The sequence below is a fragment of the Sturnira hondurensis genome, unplaced genomic scaffold (assembly GCF_014824575.4).
Source record: "Sturnira hondurensis isolate 20B ecotype Veracruz unplaced genomic scaffold, ASM1482457v3 Scaffold0017394, whole genome shotgun sequence".
NCBI classification, from domain to species: domain Eukaryota; kingdom Metazoa; phylum Chordata; class Mammalia; order Chiroptera; family Phyllostomidae; genus Sturnira; species Sturnira hondurensis.
This window is the reverse complement of record NW_028090025.1, coordinates 457,299-480,770: the sequence shown is the minus strand read 5'-3', so window position 1 is coordinate 480,770 and position 23,472 is coordinate 457,299. Positions and strand designations below refer to the sequence as shown.

Below are 23,472 nucleotides of genomic sequence, written 5' to 3'. Positions count from 1 at the left end.
ATTGAGCTTATGCCAACAACTCAAGAGATGCTAATCCACTTCAATTTCTTTTCTCCTCTAACACAGGGATCAACAGAGCCCCAGAATACCTTCCAGCTCCTAAGTACCTTTTCCTTATGGGAAGTGCTGTATTTTCATAACAAACTTTTCTTTCATTCCTGCTCCAGCTATTCAGGGTAACATAAAACTTCTTGTCAAACACGTTTTAAAATAAAATCAATTCTTTATATTGTTCTGTTCTGTTAAATACAATCCAACCTCATTTCCACTCCCACTCTAGTTCCTGGCTAGATTATGTCGAGCCTCCTGTTGGATACTGTATTTTAAGGTAACACCATTTTCATAATGTACTATCTAGAACCACTTGTGATTATGGAAAAAAGTCCCTACTTTGCACTTCATCTAAACTCTGGATCTCTTCACTGACAGCATTTGGACAATGCCACGACGAATTTCCTTGGTCTTAATGCTATACACAATGGGGTTGACAAGGGGTGGGAAGAATAGGTAAGCATTGGCCATCAGAGAATGCAGCAAAGGGGACACATGGTGTCCAAAGCGGTGCACCATTGATAAGCCGATCATAGGCACGTAATAAACGAGCACAGCACAGATATGTGAGCCGCATGTGCTCAGAGCCTTCTTACGCTCCTCCCCAGTGGCAATATTCAGTACTGTGTGAAGTATAAGCCCATAGGAGACTACAATGAGCAGTGAATCCAGCCCAAAAGTGGTGGTAACAATAAAAAGCCCATAGATATTATTGATAGAAATGTCCCCACAAGGTAGATGGATGAGGTTGGGGTGAAGGCAATAAGAATGGGAGAGGACATTATGGCCACAGAAGGGCAGGCGCCGCAAGAGCATGGGCAATGGGGCCATGAGCACAGTGCTTTTCAGCCCAATGACGGCTCCTGTGCCAAATATGCGGGGCAGGGTTAGGATGGCTGTATAGCGCAGTGGGCTGTAAATAGCCACAAATCGATCAACGGACATGGCCAGCAACACAGCTGACTCCATAATGGAGAAAGAATGGATGAAGAACATCTGAAGAAGACATTCATCAAAGCTAATCTCAGTGGTGCCAAAAAGGAAGATGCCTAGCACTGTAGGTAGAGTGGATGCAGAGACACCAATCTCAGCCAGTGCCAACATGGCAAGAAAGAGGTACATGGGTTGGTGTAGAGCTGAGTTCATTCTGATGACATGAAGAATGGTGCCATTCCCAAGGAAGATGATAATGTACATCAGGCCGAAGGGGATGGACATCCAGATGTGCTCTGCCTCCAGCCCTGGGATGCCAACCAGAATGAATGTTGTAGGTGAGAACTCCAGGGAGCTATTGGAGTTCTTCATGTTGAAATCTCATTCCGTGGGGTCAGTGCTACCTTGAAAATTACAAACAAACTAGTGAGATAACATTATAATAGAGAAAGACACCTGGACACTGAGGGAAGGGAAGAAGAAAACAAAGCTCACAGATACAGGTGGCCAAATGTCTCATATCTGAAAACTGATAGGTGACCACCATCATGAAATTCCTGCTATTAAAGGGGTTGTAGTCTCCATCAGAGAGAAGTTCATGACTGGTAGAAAATTATTCCTTTGAGTTGTAGTTCTCCTTGGATCTACTAAGGGTGAAACGATTGCCTTGTCTTGATATGAATATGCCTGACTCTAGAAGGCTTCTGGGAAGACTGTCATGCAGAGGCAATTTCAGCATAAGATATGGAATAATATCGGGTGAACAGAAATATTATTGATAAACATATAGACATAGGTCAAAACCACAGTGTATAAAAGCCAGCTAAAACATTTCAATACTTGATAAATAAATACAGATATCCTTGAGGTCTAAAGCAAAACTGAGAAGTGGCAGTGGCTGGAGCCTGGAACAAGTGACTGGAAAATTAAAATAGAAAAGAATGCAGATTGAACCCACATGGGTTTCCACTGTCCTGGGTCTTGAAATGACTAGTAAGTGACCGGAAAGATTATGTGTAAAGAAGAGAATCAGATTATCTTTTCAAAGAACCAACTCCTGGATTCATTGATCCTTAGAATTGTGCTTTTAGTTTCTATGTCATTTAATTCTGCTCTGATCTTGGTTATTTCCTTCCTTGTACATAGCAGCACAATTCACGATAGCCAAGAGTTGGAAGCAACCTAGATGCCCATCGGTTAATGACTGGATCACAAAACTATGGTACATTTACACAATGGAATTCTATGCTGCAGAAAGGAAGAAGGAACTACTACCCTTTGCAACATCATGGATGGAACTGGAAAGCATTATGCTGAGCGAAATAAGCCAGGCGGTGAAAGACAAATATCATATGATCTCACCGTTAACAGGATTCTAAACAAACCAAACATGCAAGCAAAATACAACCAATGACACTCATATATGGAACAGGCTGCAGGGTCCAGAGGGGAAAGGGGAGAGAATTATAGGGGAAAAGGGGATGGACTCACATGAACAAGTATAAAGGACACATGGACAATAACTAAGGGTGGGGGGTGGAAAGGGGAGGGAGGCGGGGAGCATGGGGTGGGGGGCGGGCAGGGTTGGGAATATAAGACAGAAACCTGTACGTGAACAAGAATTAAATAAAAATTATATAATAAAATAAAATAAAATAAAATACAAATTAAAAAAAAAGAAGAAAGTTAGGATTCCTTTTTCATATGATATCTGTGATGTTTACCAAAGTAACTTCTTGAATTCTATTTTACACAATAAAGTTACTTCTTTAAAAAAAATATCACAAGAGACAAGGAAGGACATTATATAATGACAAAAGGGTCAGTTCACCAGGAAGATATAACAACTACAAATACATATGCAGCCAACATCAGAGCACCAAAATATATAAAGCAAATGCTGAGAGAATAGAAAGGAGAAAATAGCAACATAATAATATCACAAAATTATAAAACCTTGCTCCCAATAAAAGAAGGAAAACTAGAAAACTCACAAATATGTGCAAATTTTTAAAATACTATTCAAATTTTTATTTGTGTTCAAGTATAGTTGTCTCCATTTCCTCTCCCCCCACTCCCCATACTACAGCCATCCCCACCTCCCACTCTTGATCCTACCCCACTTTGGCCTTGTGCATGTGTTCTTTCTACATGTTCCTTGACAATCCACTCTTGATTAACTAATGGGTCAAATAAATTAAAAGAGAAGCAGAACATACCATGAGACAAACAAAAATGAAACCAAAACATAACAAAATTTATGGTATGCAGCATGAAGAGTACTAAAGAAGTTTATAGTAATAAATACCTACACTAAAATAAAGAAGAAAAACCCCAAATAAAGAACTTAACTGTACACCCTAAGGAACTAGAGAAAGAACCAAGACTGAAGTTAGCAGGAAGAAAAATAATACAGATTAGAGCAGAAATAATCAAAACATAGATTACAAAAATAATTTTTAAAAATCAACTAAATTAAAAGCTATTTTTTAAAGATCAACAAAATTGACTACCTATTGAATTGACTAAGAATATAAAAGAGAAGACAAATAAAATCAGAAATGAAAGAGAACACATTAAATCTAGTGCCACAGAAATAAAAAGGATAAAAGACTACTGTGAACAATTCCGTGCCAACAAAGTGGTTAATCTGGAAAATAATAATAAATTCCTAGAAACACACAATCTACACTAACACTAAATGATGTGGAAATAGACAATCTGAACAGATTTATAACTAGTAATGCAATTAAATCAGTAATAAACCCCCCCCCCCCAAGAAAGCACCAGAACCAGATGGCCTTCTGGGTCAATTCTAACATTTAAAGAATAATTAAAGTCAATCCTTCTCAAACTCTTCCAAAATATTAAATAAGAGGAAGCACTTCCAAAGTAGTTTTATAGGGCCAGCATTACCCTCATAGCAAAAATAAAAATAAATTTTAAAAAAAGGACTTTACAAAAAAAGAAAACTACAGGACAAAATACCAGCTGACTACAGATGCAAAAATCCTCAACAAAAAACTAGCAAGTTGAATTCAAAAGCATATTAAAAGGGTTTTACACCATGACCAAATGGTATTTATCCCTGGGACATAAGGATGGCTCACCAAATGAAAATCAATAATTGTGAAACATCACATTAACAGGACGAATAATTAAAATCACATGATCATATCAATTGAAGCAGCAAAGCAATACAAAATCCAACACTCTTTCATGATAAAAATGCTCAATAAACTAGAAATAGGAAGAATTTACCTAAATATACTAAAGACCATATAGTAAAAGTCCACGGCTAACCTCACACTCAACAGTTAAAAACTGAAAACTGTTACTCTAAGATTGGGAAGAAGGTAAGGACGCCCACTTTCTCACTTCTACTCAACAAAGTAATGACCAAGTCCTAGTGAAAAGAATGAAATAAAAGGTATCAAAACTGGAAAGAAGCAAGTATAATTATCTCTGTATATGAAATTATCCTATGTGTAGAAAGAAAACCCTAAAGACTTCATAATAAAACTGTTAAGAGTAATAAACAAATTCAGTAAAGATGCAGGATACAAAATCAACATACAAAAATGACTAGAATTTCTAATAACCTGTCTACTAAAGAAATAAAAAATTCCATTTACACTAGCATAAAAATGCATAATATATTTATAAATAAAGACTTATACACAGAAAACTATAATACACTGATAAAAAATATTTAAAAAGACACAGATAGATGAAAAGATATTCCATACTAATATTGTCAAAATGTCCAAACTACCAAAAGCTATCTATAGATTTAATGCAATTCTTATTAAAGTCCAAATAGCCATTTGGGACCAATGCAAAAAAAAAAGTCCTAAAATTCATATGGAATCACAAGAGACCTCAACTAGACAAAGCATTATTGAAGAAGAACAAATTAGAAGGCATCATGTTTCCTGATTCCAAACTACAGTTAACAAAATAGTATGGCACTGGCATAAAAAAGACATACTGATCAGTGGAACAGAATAAAGAGCCCAGAAATAAAACACACATTTATGAACTGATCTTCAATGAGGGGGGTGGCAAGAATACACAATGGAGAAATGATAGTCTATTCAATAAACTTTGTTGGGAAAACTGGATATCCAGTGTAAAAAAAATGAAATTGGATACTTACTTTACACCATACAAAAAAAACCACTTAAAATAGATTAAGGACTTAAAAATAAGACCTGGAACTCTAAAACTCCCAGAAGAAAACAAAAGAAAAAGCTTTTTGGCACTGGCAATGATTTCCTGAATATAACATTAAAAATATAAGTGAGGATATCCAAGATGGAGGCAGAATAGGTAGAAGCTGCACTAACCTGCCCCCAGGATCAAACTGGAATTACAACTGAATTAAAGAAAAATCATCCTGAATAACCAATGAAGACTAACTGGAGGGAAGCCTTATAATCAAGGCCTTACAGAAAAAAACATTTCACCATAGTGAGACTGGTAGGGAGTGCAGAGGAGGTGCAAGAGGGTCGGCTGGGCTCCCACGGGCAGCAGCTCACATACCAGAGCGATGTCTCAGTGGAGGGGGATTCCTCAGAGAAGTGTGGGCTCTAAACCCAAGCTTGGCTCCCCAGACTACAGCAACAGAGCAGGGAAAAGGACCCAAATAACATCTGACTGTGAAAAGCAGTGGGGTTTCTGTGGGGAGATGACTGAAGACACAGAGAGCCTCTTAAAGGGCCAATGCACAAAATTGCATTTGCAGCCACTTAACCTGGGCTCCAGCAGGGAAAGGGCAGAGTGGACTAGAGATGTGTGAGGAGAGTCTGGGGTTGGTGGCTCTGGGGAGAGCTGAAGGGACTGCCAACAGGATCCCTGTGCTGATTTATTCCCCATACTGCAGAAGCCATCTTTCTCAGGCACAGCACTCCCTTCCAAGTGGTATCAGCCTGAGGGGAAGCAATAGCCTCACCTGCAGTAATCCCTCTCTCCCTACCCTGTGAAGCTTAAACTGTAAGAGTACGGCGGGAGGCAATTTCAGTGTTTAAACTGAACAGCACTGGGGGAGGGGGGCAGGGCTGGGAATATAAAACAGAAAACTGTACTTGAATAAGAATTAAATAAAAAAATTAAAAAATAAACTGAACAGAAAGACTGCAGGTGAAGGTGGATCTGTGGGAGCTTTGAGACTTGAGCTGACTCTCTTCAGACAGGTGGTGGTAAAGGAAGGCATTGGTGAGCAGCTTGGTTCTTTCTGCACACAAACAGACCCAACAGAGGGAACCACAAGCTGTGGATCACCGATAGCTCCAAACAGGTTGACCATGACCAGTCACAGGTAGTATCTGGCATTGGTCTGCACCAGTCATTGCTGATCTACTTAATACATAGAAACAAACACAAAGAGGCAGCTGAAATGGGAAAACAAAGAAATAGGCACCAAATGAAGAACAAGAGATTTCTTCAGAAAAAAAAAGGTAAATGAAATGGAGACAAGCGATTTATCAGTTTATAGTAATGATTATAAGGATACTCAACGGCATGAAAAAAGACACAGAAACAATAAAAAAAGTCCAGTCAGAAATAAAGGATGCAATATCTGAAATAAATAATACATTGGAAGGAATAAACAGTACATTAGATGAAGCTAAGGATCAAATCAGCAAGTTGTAAGACAAGATAGAAAGAAACAAGCAAGCCAAGCAGCAAAAAGAAGAAAGAATTTTAAAAAATGACAACAGTTTAGGAAACCTTTGGGACAACACGAAGCATAACAACATCCACATCATGGGAATACCTGAAGAAAAAGAGAGTGAGCAAAGGATCGAGAACCTCTTTGAAGAAATAATGACTAAAAACGTCCCTAACATGGTAAAGGAAAAAAGACACACAAATCCAAGAAGCATAGAGAGTTCTAAACAAGATGGACCCAAAGAGGCCCACATCAAGACACATCATCATTAAAGTGAAAGTTAAAGGAGAGAATCTTAAAAGCCACAAAGGAAAAGCAGTTAGTTAATTTATAAAGAACCTCCAATTACACTACCATCTGATTACTCAACAGAAATATTTCAGGCCAGATGGGAGTGGCATGAAATATTCAAGGTGATAAAAAACAAGGACCTACAACCAAGGATAGTTCTCCCAGCAAGGATATGATTTAAAATTGAAGAAGACTGGTGTAGCTCAGTGGATTGAGCACGGTCCTGCGAATCAGAGATCGTAGTTCGATTCCCAGTCAGGGTACATGCCTGGGTTGCAGGCCAGTTCCCAGCGGGGGACACAGGAGAGGCAACCACACATTGATGTTTCTCTCCCTCTCCCCTTCCCCTCTAAAGATAAATAAATAAAATCTTTTAAAAATTTGAAGAAGAGCCCTGGCTGGTGTTGCTCAGTGGATTGAGCTCCAGTTAGATTCTCAGTCAGGGCACATGCCTGGGTTGTGGGTATGGTACCCAGTAGAGGGCATGCAAGAGGCAACAACAATTGATATTTCTCTCCCTCTCTTTCTCCTTCCCTTCCCTTCTCTCTCAAAATAAATGAGTAAAATATTTTAAAAAACTGAAGAAGACATAAAGAGCATCCCAGACAAGAAAAAAGCTAAAGGAGTCTGGTACTAGTACTGCAACAGATGTTAAAGAGCCTGCTGGAAGAAGAAGAAGAAAGAAGAAGCAGAAAGGAGAGGAAGAGGAGGAAGGGAAGGAGGAGGAGGAGGAGGAAGAAGGAGGAAGAAGAAGGAGGAAGAAGAAGGAGGAAGAAGAAGGAGGAAGAGGAGGGGGAAGAGGAGTGGGGAGGAAAATAATTAAAAATGCTAATAAGTATTATCTAAAATTAATCACTTTAAATGTAAATGGCTTAAATCTGCCAATCAAAAGACATATGGTAGCTGAATGGACAAAAAACAAGAACCATATATATGCTGCCTGAAAAGACCTATCTAAGATAGAAAGATACACACTGACTAAATATAAAGGGATGGAAGAATATATTTCATGTAAATGGAAAGGAAAAAAGCTGGCATAGCAATACTTATATGTTGCAAAGTAGACTTTAAAACCTAGGCTATTGTGCCCTGGCTAGTGTAGCTCAGTGGATTGAGCACAGGCCTGCGAACCAAAGGATCGCAGTTTGATTACCAGTCAGGGCACATGCCTGGGTTGCAGGCCAGTTCCCAGCAGGGGACTCACAAGAGGCAACCATACATTGATATTTCTCTGCTTCTCTCTCCTTCCCTTCCCCTCTAAAGATAAATAAGTAAATAAATAAATCTTTAAAAAAACCCTAGGCTATTGTAAGAGATAAAGGACACTGCATAATGATAAAAAGAACAATCCAACAAGGGGATATAATCCTCGTAAACATTTAGAAACCTAATATAGAAGCACCTAAGACGTAAAGCAAATCTTGATGGACAAAAAGGAGAGATAGACAGAAATACAGTCATAGTTGGGGATTTTAACACCCCATTGACTTCATTGGATAGATCTTCCAGACAGAAAATCAACAAGACAGAGGCCTTAAACAACACACTAGATCAGATAGATTTAATTGTTATCTTCAGAGCATTTCACCCCACAGGAGAAGAACATACATACTTCTCAAGTGTACATGGAACGATTTCTAGGATAGACCACATGTTAAGACAGAGAACAGGTCTCAATATTTAAGAAGACAGATAGTACATCAAGCATCTTCTCTGACCACAATGCTATCATACTAGAAATCAATGACAAGAAAAAAACAGAAAAAATACACAAAGACATGGGAGCTAAACAACATGTTATTAAACAATGAATGGGTTCACAATGAGATCAAGAGAGAATTAAAAGATAACTTGAAACCAATGGAAATGAGAACACAACAATCCAAAATCTTTGGGACACTGGGAAAGCAATCCTAAGAGGGAAAAATTCATAGCATTATAGGCCTATCTCAAGATGCAAGAAAAATCTCAAATACTCTGACTTTACACTTGAAAGAACTTGAAAAAGAACAACAAACAAAGTCCAAAGAGAATATAAGGAAGAAAATAAAAATCAGGGCAGAAATAAATTAAACAAAATTTATACAAATACAAAAGATCAATGAAACCAAGAGCAGTTTTTTTTTAAACATAAACATGACTGACAAACCTTTAATAAGATTCATCACAAAAAAACAAAAAACAAAAAAGAGCACTCAAATAAATAAAATGACCAATGAAAGAGAAGAAATAAAAACTGACAACAAAGAAATACAAAAGATAGTAAAAAACATCATGAACAACTATATGCCAACAAATTGGACAACTTGGATGAAATGAACAAATTCCTAGAAATATACAATCTAACAAATCAGAGACTCAGATAATCAGAATAGACATATTACATCTAGTGAAACTGAAAGAGTTATAAAAAAATTCCAAAGAAACAAAGTCCCTGGACTGGGTGGCTTCACAGGTGAATTTTACCAAACATCCCAAGAAGAATTAACACCTATCATTCTCAAACAACTTTTTTTTTTTAAATTAAAGAGAAGAGAGGACTCCCAAGCTCAATTTATGAGGACAGCATTGTCCTAATTCCAAAAACAGATCAAGACAATACAAAGAAAGAAAATTCACAGCCGATATCCCTGATGAACATAGATCCTAAAATTCTCAACAAAATATTAACAAACTGAATACAGCAATACATCAAAAAGATCATACACCATGACCATGTGGAGTTTATTCCAGGAATGCAAGGTTGGTACAACATTTGCAAATTAATAAATGTGATTCAGAACATAAACAAAATGAAGATAAAAACCACATGATCATATCAATGGATGCAGAAAAAGCATTTGATACAATCCAGCACTCATTTACTATAAAAATTATCATCAAAGTGGGAATATAAGGAACAAAACTAAACATAATAAAGGTAAAATATGACAAAGTCACTACCAGCATGATACTCAACAGGCAAAAACTATAGTTGTTCCCCTTGAGATCAGGAACAAGACAGGGATGTCTACTTTCACCTCTGTCATTCAACATAGTACTGGAAGTCCTAGCCATAGCAATCAGAAAAGAAGAATTCAAAAATGCCTTCCAAATTGTAATGAAAGAAGTAAAGCTATCATTATTTGCAAATGACTTTATACTGTATATAGAAAACATTAAAATATCCACCAAGAAACTACTAGAACTGACAAATGAATTCAGTAAAGTAGCAGGATACAAAATTAACATCTAGAAATCAGTTGCATTTTTATATACCAATAATGAACAGAAAGGGAAATTAAGAAAACAATCCCATTCACAATTGCTTCAAGAAGAATAAAATACCTAGGAATAAATCTAACCAGGGATGTAAAAGACCTGTACTCAGAAAATTATAAACACTGAAGAAAGAAATTGAAGAAGATACAAATAAGTGGAAGCATATACAATGTTCATGGATAGGAAAAATTAACATCATTAAAATGCCCATACTATCCAAAGCAATCTACAGATTCAACACAATTCCTATCAAGATACCAATGACATTTCACAGAACTAGAACAAATATTTCAAAATTTATATGGAAGCAAAAAAGGCCCTGCATAGTAACAGTGATCCTGAGAAAGAAGAACAAAGTTGGAGGAATCACACTACCTAATATAAAACTATACTATAAGGTCATAGTAATCAAAACAGCATGGTACTGGCATAAAGGAGAAACATGGATCAATGGAAAAGAATGGAAAGCCCAGCCCTACCTAGTGTGGCTCAGTTGGCTGAGTGCTAGCCTGCCAACCAAAGACTTGTCAGTTTGATTCCCAGTCAGGGCATATGCCTGGGTTGTGGTCCAGGTTCCCAATTGCAGGCATGGGAGAAGCAACCACACATTGAGGTTTCTCTCTGTCTCTTCCTCTCTCCATCCCCTCCCTCTAAAAATAAAACAGAATCTTAAAAAAAAACAGAACAGATAGCCCAGAAATAAACCTACAAATAGTAAATTAATATTTGATAAGGAAGCAAGCACATACAATGGTCTAAAGATAATTCATTCAATAAATGGTGTTGGAAGAAATTGGACAGATATGTGCAGAAAGATGAAATTAGACCAACTTCCTAAGGCACAAAAAAGAATAGATTCAGAATGGATTAAAGACTTAAATGTTAGACCTGAAACCATAAAAATTGTAGAAGAAAACATAAGCAGTAAAGTCTTGGACATTGTTCAGGCAATGTTTTATATGATATATCTTCTTAGGCAAGGGAAACAAAAGAGAAAATAAAGAAATGCAAGTACATCAAAATAAAAAGTTTTTATACAGCAAAGGAAACCATCAACAAAATAAAAAGACAACCCATGTAATAGTGGAAGAACATATTCACTGATGCATCTGATAAGGAGTTAATGTCCAAAATTTATAAAGAACTTATAAAACTCAACATAAAAAAACAAAGTATCCAATTAAAATAGGGGAAAGGACCTGAATAGACACTTCTCCAAAGAGAACATACAGATGACCTACAGACATATGAAAAGATGCTCAAAATCACTAATATCAGAAAAATGCAAATTAAAACCACAATAAGATATCACCTCATACCTGTCAGAATGGTTATCATCATCAATAAATCAACAAACAAGTGCTAGTGAGGAAATGGAGAAAGGGGAACCCCTTTTTATTTATTTTATAATTTAATTTTTAAAGATTTTATTTCTTTATTTTTTTTTTTTTAGAGAGGAATGGAGCAAGAGAGGGAGAGAAATATCCAAGTGTGGTTATCTCTCATGCACCCCCTACTGGGTACCTGGCCTGCAAGACAGGCATGTGCCCTGAGTGGGAATGGAACCAGTGACCCTTTAGTTTCCAGGCTGGCACTCAATCCACTGAGCCACACCAGCCAAGTAGGGCAACCCATTTGCATTGTTGGTGGGAATGCAGATTGTTGCAGCTAATGTGGAAAGCAGTATGGAGATATCTCAAAAAATTCAAAATGTAACTGCCTTACGACCCAGGGAACCCACTCTGGTAATTTACCTGAAGAAACCCAAAACACTAATTTGAAAGTATATGTGGACCTTTATGTTCATTGCAGTGTTATTCACAACAGCTAAGATTTGGCAACACCCCAAGTGCTCATCAGTAGATGAACTGATAAAAAAAAAACAACTGTGCTCCATTTACACAATGGAATACTATTTGGATAAGAAAAGAAGGAAATTATAAAGAACAGGCTAACAGACATCAGTTAGGGCTAGGGCATGGAGGGATCAAGCAAAAAGGGAAAAGAACTAATGGTCATGGACAACAGAGTGGTGATTGCAGGGGGAGGGGTTATAATGGGGATAAATGGTAATGGGAAAAACAATAAAAATATTAATTTAAAAAATCACAAGCAATAAAGGAAAAAAGGCAAGCAGGATTATATCAACAACAACAACAACAACAACAAACGTGCAAAAGAAACAATCAGCAAAGTAAAAGGCAACCTTTGGAAAGGGTGAAGTTTTTTGCAAATCATATATATGATAAAATGTTAATCTCTAAGATATCCTAGGGAATCCAATAAATTAAACCCCTGAAAACAAATAACCCAACTTTAAAAATGGACCAAAGTCCTGAATACATTACTTCAAAAAAGACATATAAATTGCCAATAGGCATATGAATGGATGTTCAACATTACCACTCATGAGAGAAATGCAAATCAAAACCTCAATGGAATATTACCTGATGCCTGTTAGAATGGCTATTAAATAAGAAAAGTAAGTGTTGGTGAGGATGTGAAGACATTTACCCTTGGACACTGTTCGTGGGAATGCAAATTGTTACAACTTCTATGAAAAACAGTACAGTGGTTCCTCAAAAAATTAAAAATAGAACTATATATAATCTAGCAATTCAATTTCTGGGTTCCTATCCCAAAAGAATTGGAATCAGGATCTAGAAAAAAAAAATCTACATTCTGTTGTTCACTGTAGCAAAATTTACAATAGCAAAGACACAGAAACAATATAATATCCATTGAGAGACAAATGGATAAACATATGGTATATAAATACAATGGGATATTATTCAGCCTTATAAAAGAAACAAATCTTGTCATTCACTACAACACAGATGAACTGGGAAGGCATATGTTAACTGAAATAAGCAGACACAGCAGAACAAACACTATATAATCCCACTTACATCAAGAATCTAAAATAGTCAAATTCTTAGATGTTTTAGATTAGTCAAATTCTTAGATGTCTTAGAGACCAGAATTGTGTTTACTGGAGGCTGGGATAACCAGAAAAGTATTCATCATGGGGTAGATAATTTTAGTTATGCAAGATGAGTAAGTCCTACAGAACTATAACATAGCATAATGCAAGAGGGAAGATGGTGATGGAGGAGGAGGGAACAGATTCCATTTCCCCATAAACATGGGAGAAAATCCTGGCCGATCTACAGAGGAACAGTGCAAACAGCCAACAGTTCCCCAGCATACGTGAAAATAAGAGACCAGTAATAGTAATGGACACTGAGAAACCAGACAGTAAGGCGACAGCTGCAGGACAGTAGAGTGTCAGGTACTGGAGCAAAGACAGGAGCAGCAGTGGCCTCAGCCAGCACCCACCGCCCGATGCCCGGTATGCCTCGGCTGGTGCCCAGTGCCCGGAGCCCTGTGTGTCTACCACGGACTCTTTGGGAGCTCTGGGCCTGCTGAAGGGTCCTTGGGAAAGAGCTGGGTCATCAGCTCACTCCCTCCCAAGCCAAGCAAGGTTGGGCTCCGGGAGAGACCTGTTGGCTTGAATTTACAAACAGGGTGATAAGGACAAAGGGCTGAGATCAACCACCTACTCTGTGCTCGCCAGCTTGGGAGAATTGAGAGGCACACTGTCCGGCTCTCACTCCAATGGACACCGGTTTGGCTGGAGGATTAGGCTGTGCTGAGAGGCAGGCTTTCTTAAGGAGAAATTTTTTGGAAAGTAATCTGAAGTATTCTCCTGGGACAGCTGCTTGGCCTGCTCTCCACCCAGCCTAGCAGAGACCCAGAGATTGGGCGAAAGCCCTTGAGTTCCCCCACAGAACTGGGAAGGTCCATGCCAGATCCCGCGGGACCCAGGCAGCCTGACTGGCACAAGCTTGTGCACACCCACACCCCAGCCCACAGTAAGGACCCCTGGGGAAAGTGCTCTGAAAAGGACCTAGATCCCCTTCGTAGGGCACTGGGGAGAGGCTCTAACTTAGCTCATGGGAGAACACTGGCAGAAAGACCACACCAATTGCCCCTCAGCCTGCTGAAGCCTTCGAGACAAGAAAAACCAGTTTAGCCAATTTGAAACAAACAAGAGATGTTTGTTTGTTTCTTTGTAAGCAATCTTTTATCTTTTAAATTTTATTATAGTTTCATCTTTCAATACTTTTTCCCCCTCTTTTCTTCTTTCCTGTTTTATTACGTGTTCCTTTCTCTCCAAACTTATTGCTTCTTCCTCCCTTCTCCTGCCATTTTTAAACCAAAGTGACACAAACAACTTGGAACTGCGAAAAGACCAGAGTTGGAAGCAAAGAGGGGGCAACCCAACAATAGAGACAGAGAGACAAATTTCACTTTGCTATAGCAGAGAAGTCACAAGTTGCTGCATATTTGTATTATTACTATTTTTTCATTATTCTCACTTCTTTTATATTTTAATAGTATCTTTGTATTCCTCCTTGTTCTGTATAAGCTTCTATGCCTTGGCTGGTTATATAGTATCATTTGACAGGTTTCCCCTGTTCTCTCCTCCATGGTATATTGCCAATTTTCTACACTTCATGCCACTTGTTTTCCTTTAACACACTACCCAAAGTTCTATACCCCCTATCATGTTATCCAGTTCACATAGAGTCTGTCATATAATTTTTTGCTCTAATATTATTGTAAATAATAGCTGTTCTATACAACTGTAAATACTTCACAACACATCTCCCAGATCTTAGTCCACTTCACAGTTTCCTGAATTCTATTACTGGAGTAATGAACTCTATTTGCTCACACACTACACCTATTTACTATCCTTTACTCTCATCTTACCTCAGAATCTGACTGCCCGCAACCTCACTGCTTTCTAGATCCAACTCACAAGTCTTCCCTCCACAACAAGAGACTTATCTTGTGTCCATCCTCTCTTAAAAGTGGCAAGTTGGGTTGAAGATTACACTTAACACTATATATAGCCTAAAGATCTTCTATCTCTTGTCTAACAGCTGTGACTGTAAATATCATAAAATATTCTCCTGCTGTCATAAACCACTTTGCTTCCCCCTTCAACTGATCACACACACACAAAAAAGGAGTAGGTGGAAGCGGAGAACACCAGGATAACCGAAGGAGACTGCACCACTGAATTTCACAGGCGTTCCACCACAAAAGTTCACGCCATAAACCCAGGGAGTCATAACAGAACAATTTAAGAAGCCGAGGCTAACAAGAAGAGTTTCACAAACAAGGGGAAGACAAAGAAAGAATCCCCAAGTGAAAGGAAAGGTGGAAACCTCAGAAAGAATGGTACATGAAATAGAGGCAGGTCAGCTATCAGATATTGAACTTAAAGCACTGGTTATCAGGAAGTTCAAAGAGCTCACAATGAGCTACCAGAAACAACAGGGGAGCTACAACAAACTCACCACAAACTATATCAACATAAAAAAGGAAATAGAAACTATCAGGAAGTGACAAGAAGAAATGAATACAATTTCTGAACTGAAAAACACAGTAGAAGGAATCAAAAGCAGGATCCATGAAGTAGAGATTGGATCAGTGAGTTGGAGGACAAAGAAGAAAAAAACTCCCAGAAAGAGGAAGAAAAGGAAAAGAGTCTCAGCAACAATGAAGAGGGACTAGGAGAAATGCAAGACAATATGAAACATAATAATATCCAAATAATGGGGACACAGGAAGGAGAAGAAGAACAAGACATAGAAAACCTATATGAAAAAGTAATGAGGGAAAACTTCCCCAATTTGATATGAGAAAAGTCACACAAATCCAGGAATCACAGAGTCCCAAGCAAGAGGAAACCAAAGAGGCCCACTTCAAGACACATCATCATTAAAATGGCAAAATTCCAAGGTACACAGAGAATCTTAAAGAAAGCAAAAGAGCCAAAGAAAGTAACATACAAGGGACCCCCAATAAGGTTAGCTGCTGACTTCTCAATAAAAATGTTCCAAGCAAGAATAGAGTGTCAAGAACTATTCCAAGTAATGAGAACCAGAGGCCTGCAACCAAAACTATTTTACCCAGCAACACTCTCAGTCAAGACGGAAGGCCAAATGAAGAGCTTCCAAGACAAAAGAAGTCTAAAAGAATATGCCTCCACAAAACCAGCTCTGCAAGAGCTTCTAAAAGAACTGCTTTAAGGAAAGGAAGGAATAGAGAGAGACAGACAGGAACACAGGTACAAAAATGGCAATAAATAAGTACCTATCAATCATAACATTAAACATAAATGGATTAAATGCTCCAATCAAAAGACATAATATAGTTGAATGGATAAGAAAGCACGTCCCACACATATGCGGCCTACAAGAGATCCACCATAGGACAAAAGAACTACACAGACTAACAGTGAAAGGCTGGAATAAAATTTTCCAAGTAAACGGACAAGAAAAAAAGTTGGGGTAGCAATACTCATATCAGACAAAATGGACTTCAAAAAAAGGGCCATAAAGAAAGACGCAGAAGGTCACTTCATAATACTCGAGAGAAGAATCCACCAAGAAGACATTAACATTGTAAATATATATGCATCCAACAGGAGCACCCAAATATATAAAGAAAATCCTAGAGGACCTCAAGAAAGATATTAACAGCAACACAATTATAGTAGGGGATTTTAACACCCCACTGTCAAAAATGGACAGATCTTCCAAACAAAATATCAACAAAGATATAGCTGCACTAAACAACACCCTAGATGAAATGGACTTGACTGATATACATAGAGCCCTTCATCCCAAAGAAGCTAAATACACATTCTTTTCAAATGCACATGAAATATTTTCAAAGATAGTCCACATGATAGGACAAAAAACACGCCTAAACAAATTTAAGAAAATTGAAATCATATTAGGCATTTCCTTTGAAAACTAGAGACTTAAACTGGAAACCAACCCCAAAGGAAGAAACCCAAAACACTCAAAATCATGGAGATTGAACGGCATGCTATTAAACAACAAATGGGTCATGAGTGAAATTAGTGAGGAAATAAAAAATTTTCTGCAAAAAAGTGACAGTGAACTCACAACAAACAAAAACTCATGGGACACAGCAAAGGCAGTCCTGAGAGGGAAATTGATAGCAACACAGGCCTATCTAAAAAAGACAGAAACATTTCAAACAAACAACTTAATCCTACACCTACAACAACTTGAGGAACAACAACAAACACAGGCCAAAGCAAGTAGAATGAAGGAAATAACCAAGATTAGAGCAGATTTAAACAATCAGGATACTAAAAGCCCAATTCTAAGGATCAATGACTGCAGGAGCTGTTTTTTTGAAAAAATAAACAAAATCAACAAGCCTTTAAGTAGGCTCATCAAGAAAAGAAGAGAGAGGACCCAAATAAATACAATCAGAAATGAAAGAGGAGAGATTACAACCAACTCCACAGAAATAGAAGGGATTGTGAGAAATTACTATGAAGAACTGAATGCCCAAAAGTTAGAAAACCTAGTTGAAGGAACAAATTTCTAGAAAAACATAATCTTCCAAAACTCAATGAAGAAGAAGCAGAAAGTCTGAACAGACCAAGAACAGCAGATGAAATTGAAGCAGTAGTCAAAAAACTCCCCCCCCAACAAAAGCCCTGAATTACATGGTTTCCCAGGAGAATTCTACAAAGCATTTAAGGAAGAGTTAATTCCTATTCTTCACAGATTATTCCAAAAAATCCAAAATGATGGAAGACTCCCAAATTTTTCTTATGAAGCCAGCATCACCCTAATTCCAAAATCAGATGAAGACACCACAAAGAAAGGAAACTTCAGGCCAATGTCGCTGATGAATATAAATGCTAAAATCCTCAACTAAATATTGGCAAATCCCAACCAACAATACATCAAAAAGATAATACAGCATGTCCAAGTGGGATTCATCCCAGGGATGCAAGGATGGTTCAATATTGACAAATCAGTAAATGTAATACACCACATAAGCAAAAGCAAAGACAAAAATCACATGGTCATATCAATAGATGCAGAAAAAGCTTTTGATAAGGTACAACACCCATTTATGATAAAAACATTCAGCTAAGTGGGAATAGAGGGAGCATTCCTCAACATAATAAAGGCCATATATGAGACCTACAGCCAACATCACACTCAACGGGCAAAAAACTAAAACTGTTTCCACAAAGATGAGGAACAAGACAAGGTTGTCCACTTTGACCACTTCTATTCAATATAGTATTGGAAGTTTTAGCCACAGCGATCAGACAAGCAAATAAAAGGCATCCAAATCAGAAAGGAGGAAACAAAACTGTCATTGTTTGCAGATGACATGATAGTGTACATAGAAAATCCTATAGACTTTACCCCAAAACTGCTCGACCTAATAAATTAATTTGGCGAAAGAGCACGATATAAAGTCAATATTCAGAAATCAAAGGCATTTTTATATACTAACAATAAAACAGCAGAACCAGAAAGAAAAAAATCCCATTTGATACGGGAAAAAGAAAAATAAAATATCTGGGAATAAAGCTAACCAAGGAGGTAAAAGACCTGTATACAGAAAACTACACAACACTGAAGACAGAAATCAAGGATGACACAAACAAATGGAAACATATACCGTGTTCAGGGATTGGAAGAATTAACATCATCAAAATGTCCATTCTACCCAAAGCAATTTACAGACTCAATGCAATACCTATTAAAGTACCAATGGCATATTTCACAGACATAGAATGAACACTTCAAAAATTTATATAGAACCATAAATGACCCTGAATAGCAGCTGCAATGTTGAGAAAGAAGAACAAAGTAGGAGGGATTACAATACCTGATACCAAGTTGTATTACAAGGCCACTGTAATCAAAACAGCCTGGTACTGGCATAAAAACAGGCGCATAGATAAATGGAACAGAATAGAGAGCCCAGAAATAAACCCAAGTCTCTACAGGCAATTAATATTTGACAAAGGTGACAGTAACATAAAATGAAGTACAAATAGCCTCTTCAACAAATGGTGTTGGGAGAGTTGCACAGCTATGTGCAAAAAAAATGAAACTTGATCATCAATTTACATCATATACCAAAATAAATTTAAGGTGGATAAAAGACTTAAATATAAGCCATGGCACCATTAAAGTCCTAGAGAAGAACATTGGCAGGAAAATCTCAGATACTTCACGCAGGAACATTTTTAGTGATATGTCCCCTAGAGCAAGGGACATAAAGGAAAGAATAAACAAATGGGATCTCATCAAAATAGAAAGCTTCTGCATGGCTAAAGAAAACAGTATTAAAATAAAAAGAGAACCAACTGTATGGGAAAACGTATTTGCCAATGAGACCTCAGGCAAAGGTTTAATCTCCAAAATGTAGATGGAACTTACACGACTCCACTTGAAGAAGACAAGCAACCCAATTAAAAAAATGGGCAAAGGAGAAGTGGGTTAAGATGGCAACAGAGTAGCACGAAGGGAACCCAGCTCCCATGCATCTGGTGAAAAATTTGGGCGGATCTACCAAAGAACAGCATAATCAACCAACAATTCCCCAACAGTTATGAAAATAGGAGACCACAGAGTGTGACAGAAGAACCAGACACCTGCGGGTCGCAAGGACTCCAGAAGGGGAGTGAGGACAAAAGCAGCTGCGCACCCTTGGCCTCCTAGGCTGCGGGCTGCACCTGGGCGCGCCCAAGGCAAGGGACCTCTGGCAGAGCGTGAGTACCGTCCAGAAGCGGAGGCCAATCTGGGTACCATCAGTGGGAAACAGAGGCCACGTCTGAATCCAGGGCTGGGGCGCCTGTGGCAGAGGGAACTCCAGAGGCCCAGCACCCGGTGGGCAGGCAACAGACTCCCGAAACAGACTCTGTGGGAGAGAACTGACTCCCCACTTCCCAGTCTAGGCAGGCAGGTTAATACCAGGCAGAGACCTGTGGGCTTAAGTTAACGTAAAGCGTGGCAACTTTGGACTCTGGTCACCAGCCCACCAGCCCACCAGCCCACCAGCCCGGGGGATTTAAGAAGGACACTGTTGTTGCCGGTCTTTTGGGATTGGGCTGGGCTGAGAGGCAGGTTTTGTGGAGAAGTCTCTACTGGAAAGTGAACTGAAGGGCTCTGAGACCACACTTGCCTCACAGTTCAACCACCCAGCAGCCATCCAGGGGAGGGGTGGGAACACCTAGATCCCGCCGCAGGACTGAGGAGGATGGTGCTGGATACCACGGGACACAGGCAGCGTCCTGGGTGCATGCCCACAGCCCAATTGGCAGACTGCTTGCTCCCGCCTGCATACCTGCCCTCAGAGATGTCACAACCAGAAAAACTGGCTTGAACAGTTTGAAACCAACAAAGGGAGGGTGCTTCTTTTTGTATTGTTTTGTTTTTTCTTTGCTTCTCTAGTGTGTGTGTGTGTGTGTGTGTGTGTGTGTGTGTATGTTTCCCTTCCCCCTTTTTTTCTCTCTCAACTTCTTTTGTAATTAATCTTATATCTTGTAAACTGTATTGTTCTTCTATCTTTCAATACTCTGTCCTTCATTTCTTTTTCTTTTTGTCCGGTTTTAGTCCCTCCATTCTTCCCAAATTTTCTCCTTATTCCCCTTTTCTCCTGACTTTTGTGTGTGTCTGTGTGTGTGTGTGTGTGTGTGTGTGTGTTAGATTCTTTGTGTGTTGCTTAGTTTTCTTTTAGGTGTATTATTATTTTTTCCATTATTCTTACACTTTTTTTTATTTTAAGAATATCTTTGTATCCCTCCCCTTTCTGTACAGGTTTGTTAGTCCTGGCTGGGTATATTGTACTAACTGACATGTTCCCACTGCTCTTTCCTCCACAGTGTATTGCTAATTTTCTATACTTCACTTGCTTTCCTTTGCTATACTACCCAAGATCTATAACCCCCATTTAGACAGATCACATAGAATCTATCACGTGAGTGTTGCTCTAATATTACTGTAAATAAGAGCTGTTCTATACAACAGTAATATTTCATAATACATCTCTCAGAACTTAGACCACCTTACAGGTGCCTGAATTCTATTACTCTATTTACTCACATGCTACATCCAGTTACTAACCTGTACTGACATCTTACCTCAAATCTGACCACCCGCAAACACACTGCTTTCTAGATACAACTCACAAGCCCCTCCTTCTCAATATGACACTTAACTTATGTCCACCCTTTCCTAAAAGTGGCAAGCTGGGTCGAAGAGCATGGTGAACTCTATACATAGCCTAAAGATTGTCTATTTCTTCTCTGCAAACCTTGTCTGTAAAAAACATAAAATAATTTTCCGCTATCGTAAACCATTTTGCCTCCCTCCAACTGATCACACACAGACACAAAGAAAGGACTAGGTGAAAGCGGAGAACACCAAATACTGCAGGAGACTACACCACTGAATTTCACAGGTATCCTACCACAGAAGTTCACAGCATAAGCCCAGGGAACCAGAACAGATCAATTTAAGAAGCGGAGGACAACAAGAAGAGTATCACAAACAATGGGAAGACAAAGAGACAATCCCCAAATGAAAGAAAAGGAGGAAGCCTCAGAAAGAATGTTAGATGAAAATAGAGGCAAGTCAACTATCAGACTTTGGAATTCAAAGCACTGGTTATCAGGAAATTCAAAGAGCTTAAAACGAGCTACCAGAAACTGCAGGGGAGCTACAATGAACTCTCTGCAAACCATACCAACATGAAAAAGGAAATACAAACCATCAGTAAAGGCCAAGAGGAAATGAAGAATACGATTTCTGAACTGAAGAACACAGTAGAAAGTATGAAGAATAGAATCGATAAGGCAGAACATCACATAAGTGAGATTGAAGACAGGATAGAAAGAATCGCCCAGAGGGACCAAGTAAGGGAAAAGAGAATCAGAAAAAAATGAGGAGAATTTAAGAGAAATGCAAGACAACATGAAACATAATAATATCTGAATAATAGGAATACCAGAAGGAGAGGAAGAGGAACAAGGGATAGAAAACCTACTGGAAACATTAATAACAGAAAATTTACCTAAGATGAGGAGAGATAAAGTCACAGGGATCCAGGAATCACAGAGAATCCAAAGCAGGTGGAACCCAATGAGGACTACTGCAGGACACATCATCATTAAAATGGCAAACTTCCAAGACAAAGAGAAAAATCCTAAAGGCAGCAAGGGAGAAAAAGGAAGTAACATGGGAGGGGGTCCCAATAAGGGTGGCTGCTGACTTCTCAATGGAAACATTCCAAGCAAGAAGAGAATGGCAAGAAATATTTCCAGTAATGAGAACCAGAGGCCTACAACCAAGGCTAATTTACCCAGCAAGGCTCTCAATCAAGATAGAAGGCCAAATAAAGAGCTTCTAAGACAAAAGAAGTCTAAAAGAATAGGCTTCCACCAAACCAGCTCTCAAAGAATTACTAAAAGGGCTGCTTTAAGGAAAGGAAGGAAAAGAGAGAGACAGAGAGGAACACAGGTACAAAAATGGCACCGAATAAGTACCTATCAATAATAACCTTAAATGTAAATGGATTAAATGCAAGAATTAAAAGAAACAGAATAGCTGAATGGATAAGAAAGCATGACCCACACATATGCTGCCTGCAAGAGACCCACCTCAGGTCAAAAGACCACCACAGACTAAAAGTGAAAGGATGGACAAAAATTTTCCAAGCAAATGGACTAGAAAAAAAAAGCCGGGGTAGCAATTCTCATATCATACAAAATAGACTTCAAAAGAAGGGCCATAAAGAGCGACCCAGAAGGTCACTTCATAATACTCAAGGGAAGAATCCACCAAGAAGACATAAACATTGCAAATATATATGCACCCAACTCAGGAGCACACAAATATATAAGGAAAATCCTAGAGGACCTCAAAAAAGATATTGACAGCAACACAATTATAGTAGGGGATTTCAGCAACCCACTGTCAAAAATGGACAGATCTTCCAAACAAAATATCAAAAAAGATATTGCAGCATTAAATGACAATCTAGATGAAATGGACCTAATTGATGTATATAAAGCCTTAATCCTAAAGAAGCTAAATACACATTCTTTTCAAATGCACATGGAACATTTTCAAAGATAGATCACATGATAAGACACAAAACGAGACTCAACAAATTTACGAAAATAAAAATCATACCAAGCAATTTCTCTGATCACAAGGGACTGAAACTGGAAACTAACCCCACAGGGAAAAACCAAAAACACCCAAAATCATGGAGACTGAATGGTATGCTATTAAACAATGAATGGGTCAAGATAGAAATCAGGGAAGAAATCAGAAAGCTTCTGGAAACAAGTTAAAATGAACTCACAACAACTCAAAATTTATGAG

At 38.4% G+C, this 23,472-nt stretch overlaps 2 protein-coding genes across 3 annotated transcripts in view; both read right to left on the bottom strand.

The window, feature by feature from the left end:
• Window positions 1–23,472, bottom strand: part of RBM41 (RNA binding motif protein 41) — a 120,018-nt gene that overhangs the window by 8,496 nt on the left and 88,050 nt on the right. The gene's annotated exons all lie outside the window — the stretch shown is intronic.
• On the bottom strand, window positions 403–1,356 carry LOC119002004 (olfactory receptor 51J1-like). The gene is given in 3 exon segments (XM_037067667.1): window positions 403–795; window positions 797–1,050; window positions 1,053–1,356. Coding segments are annotated over 3 exon segments (951 nt in total).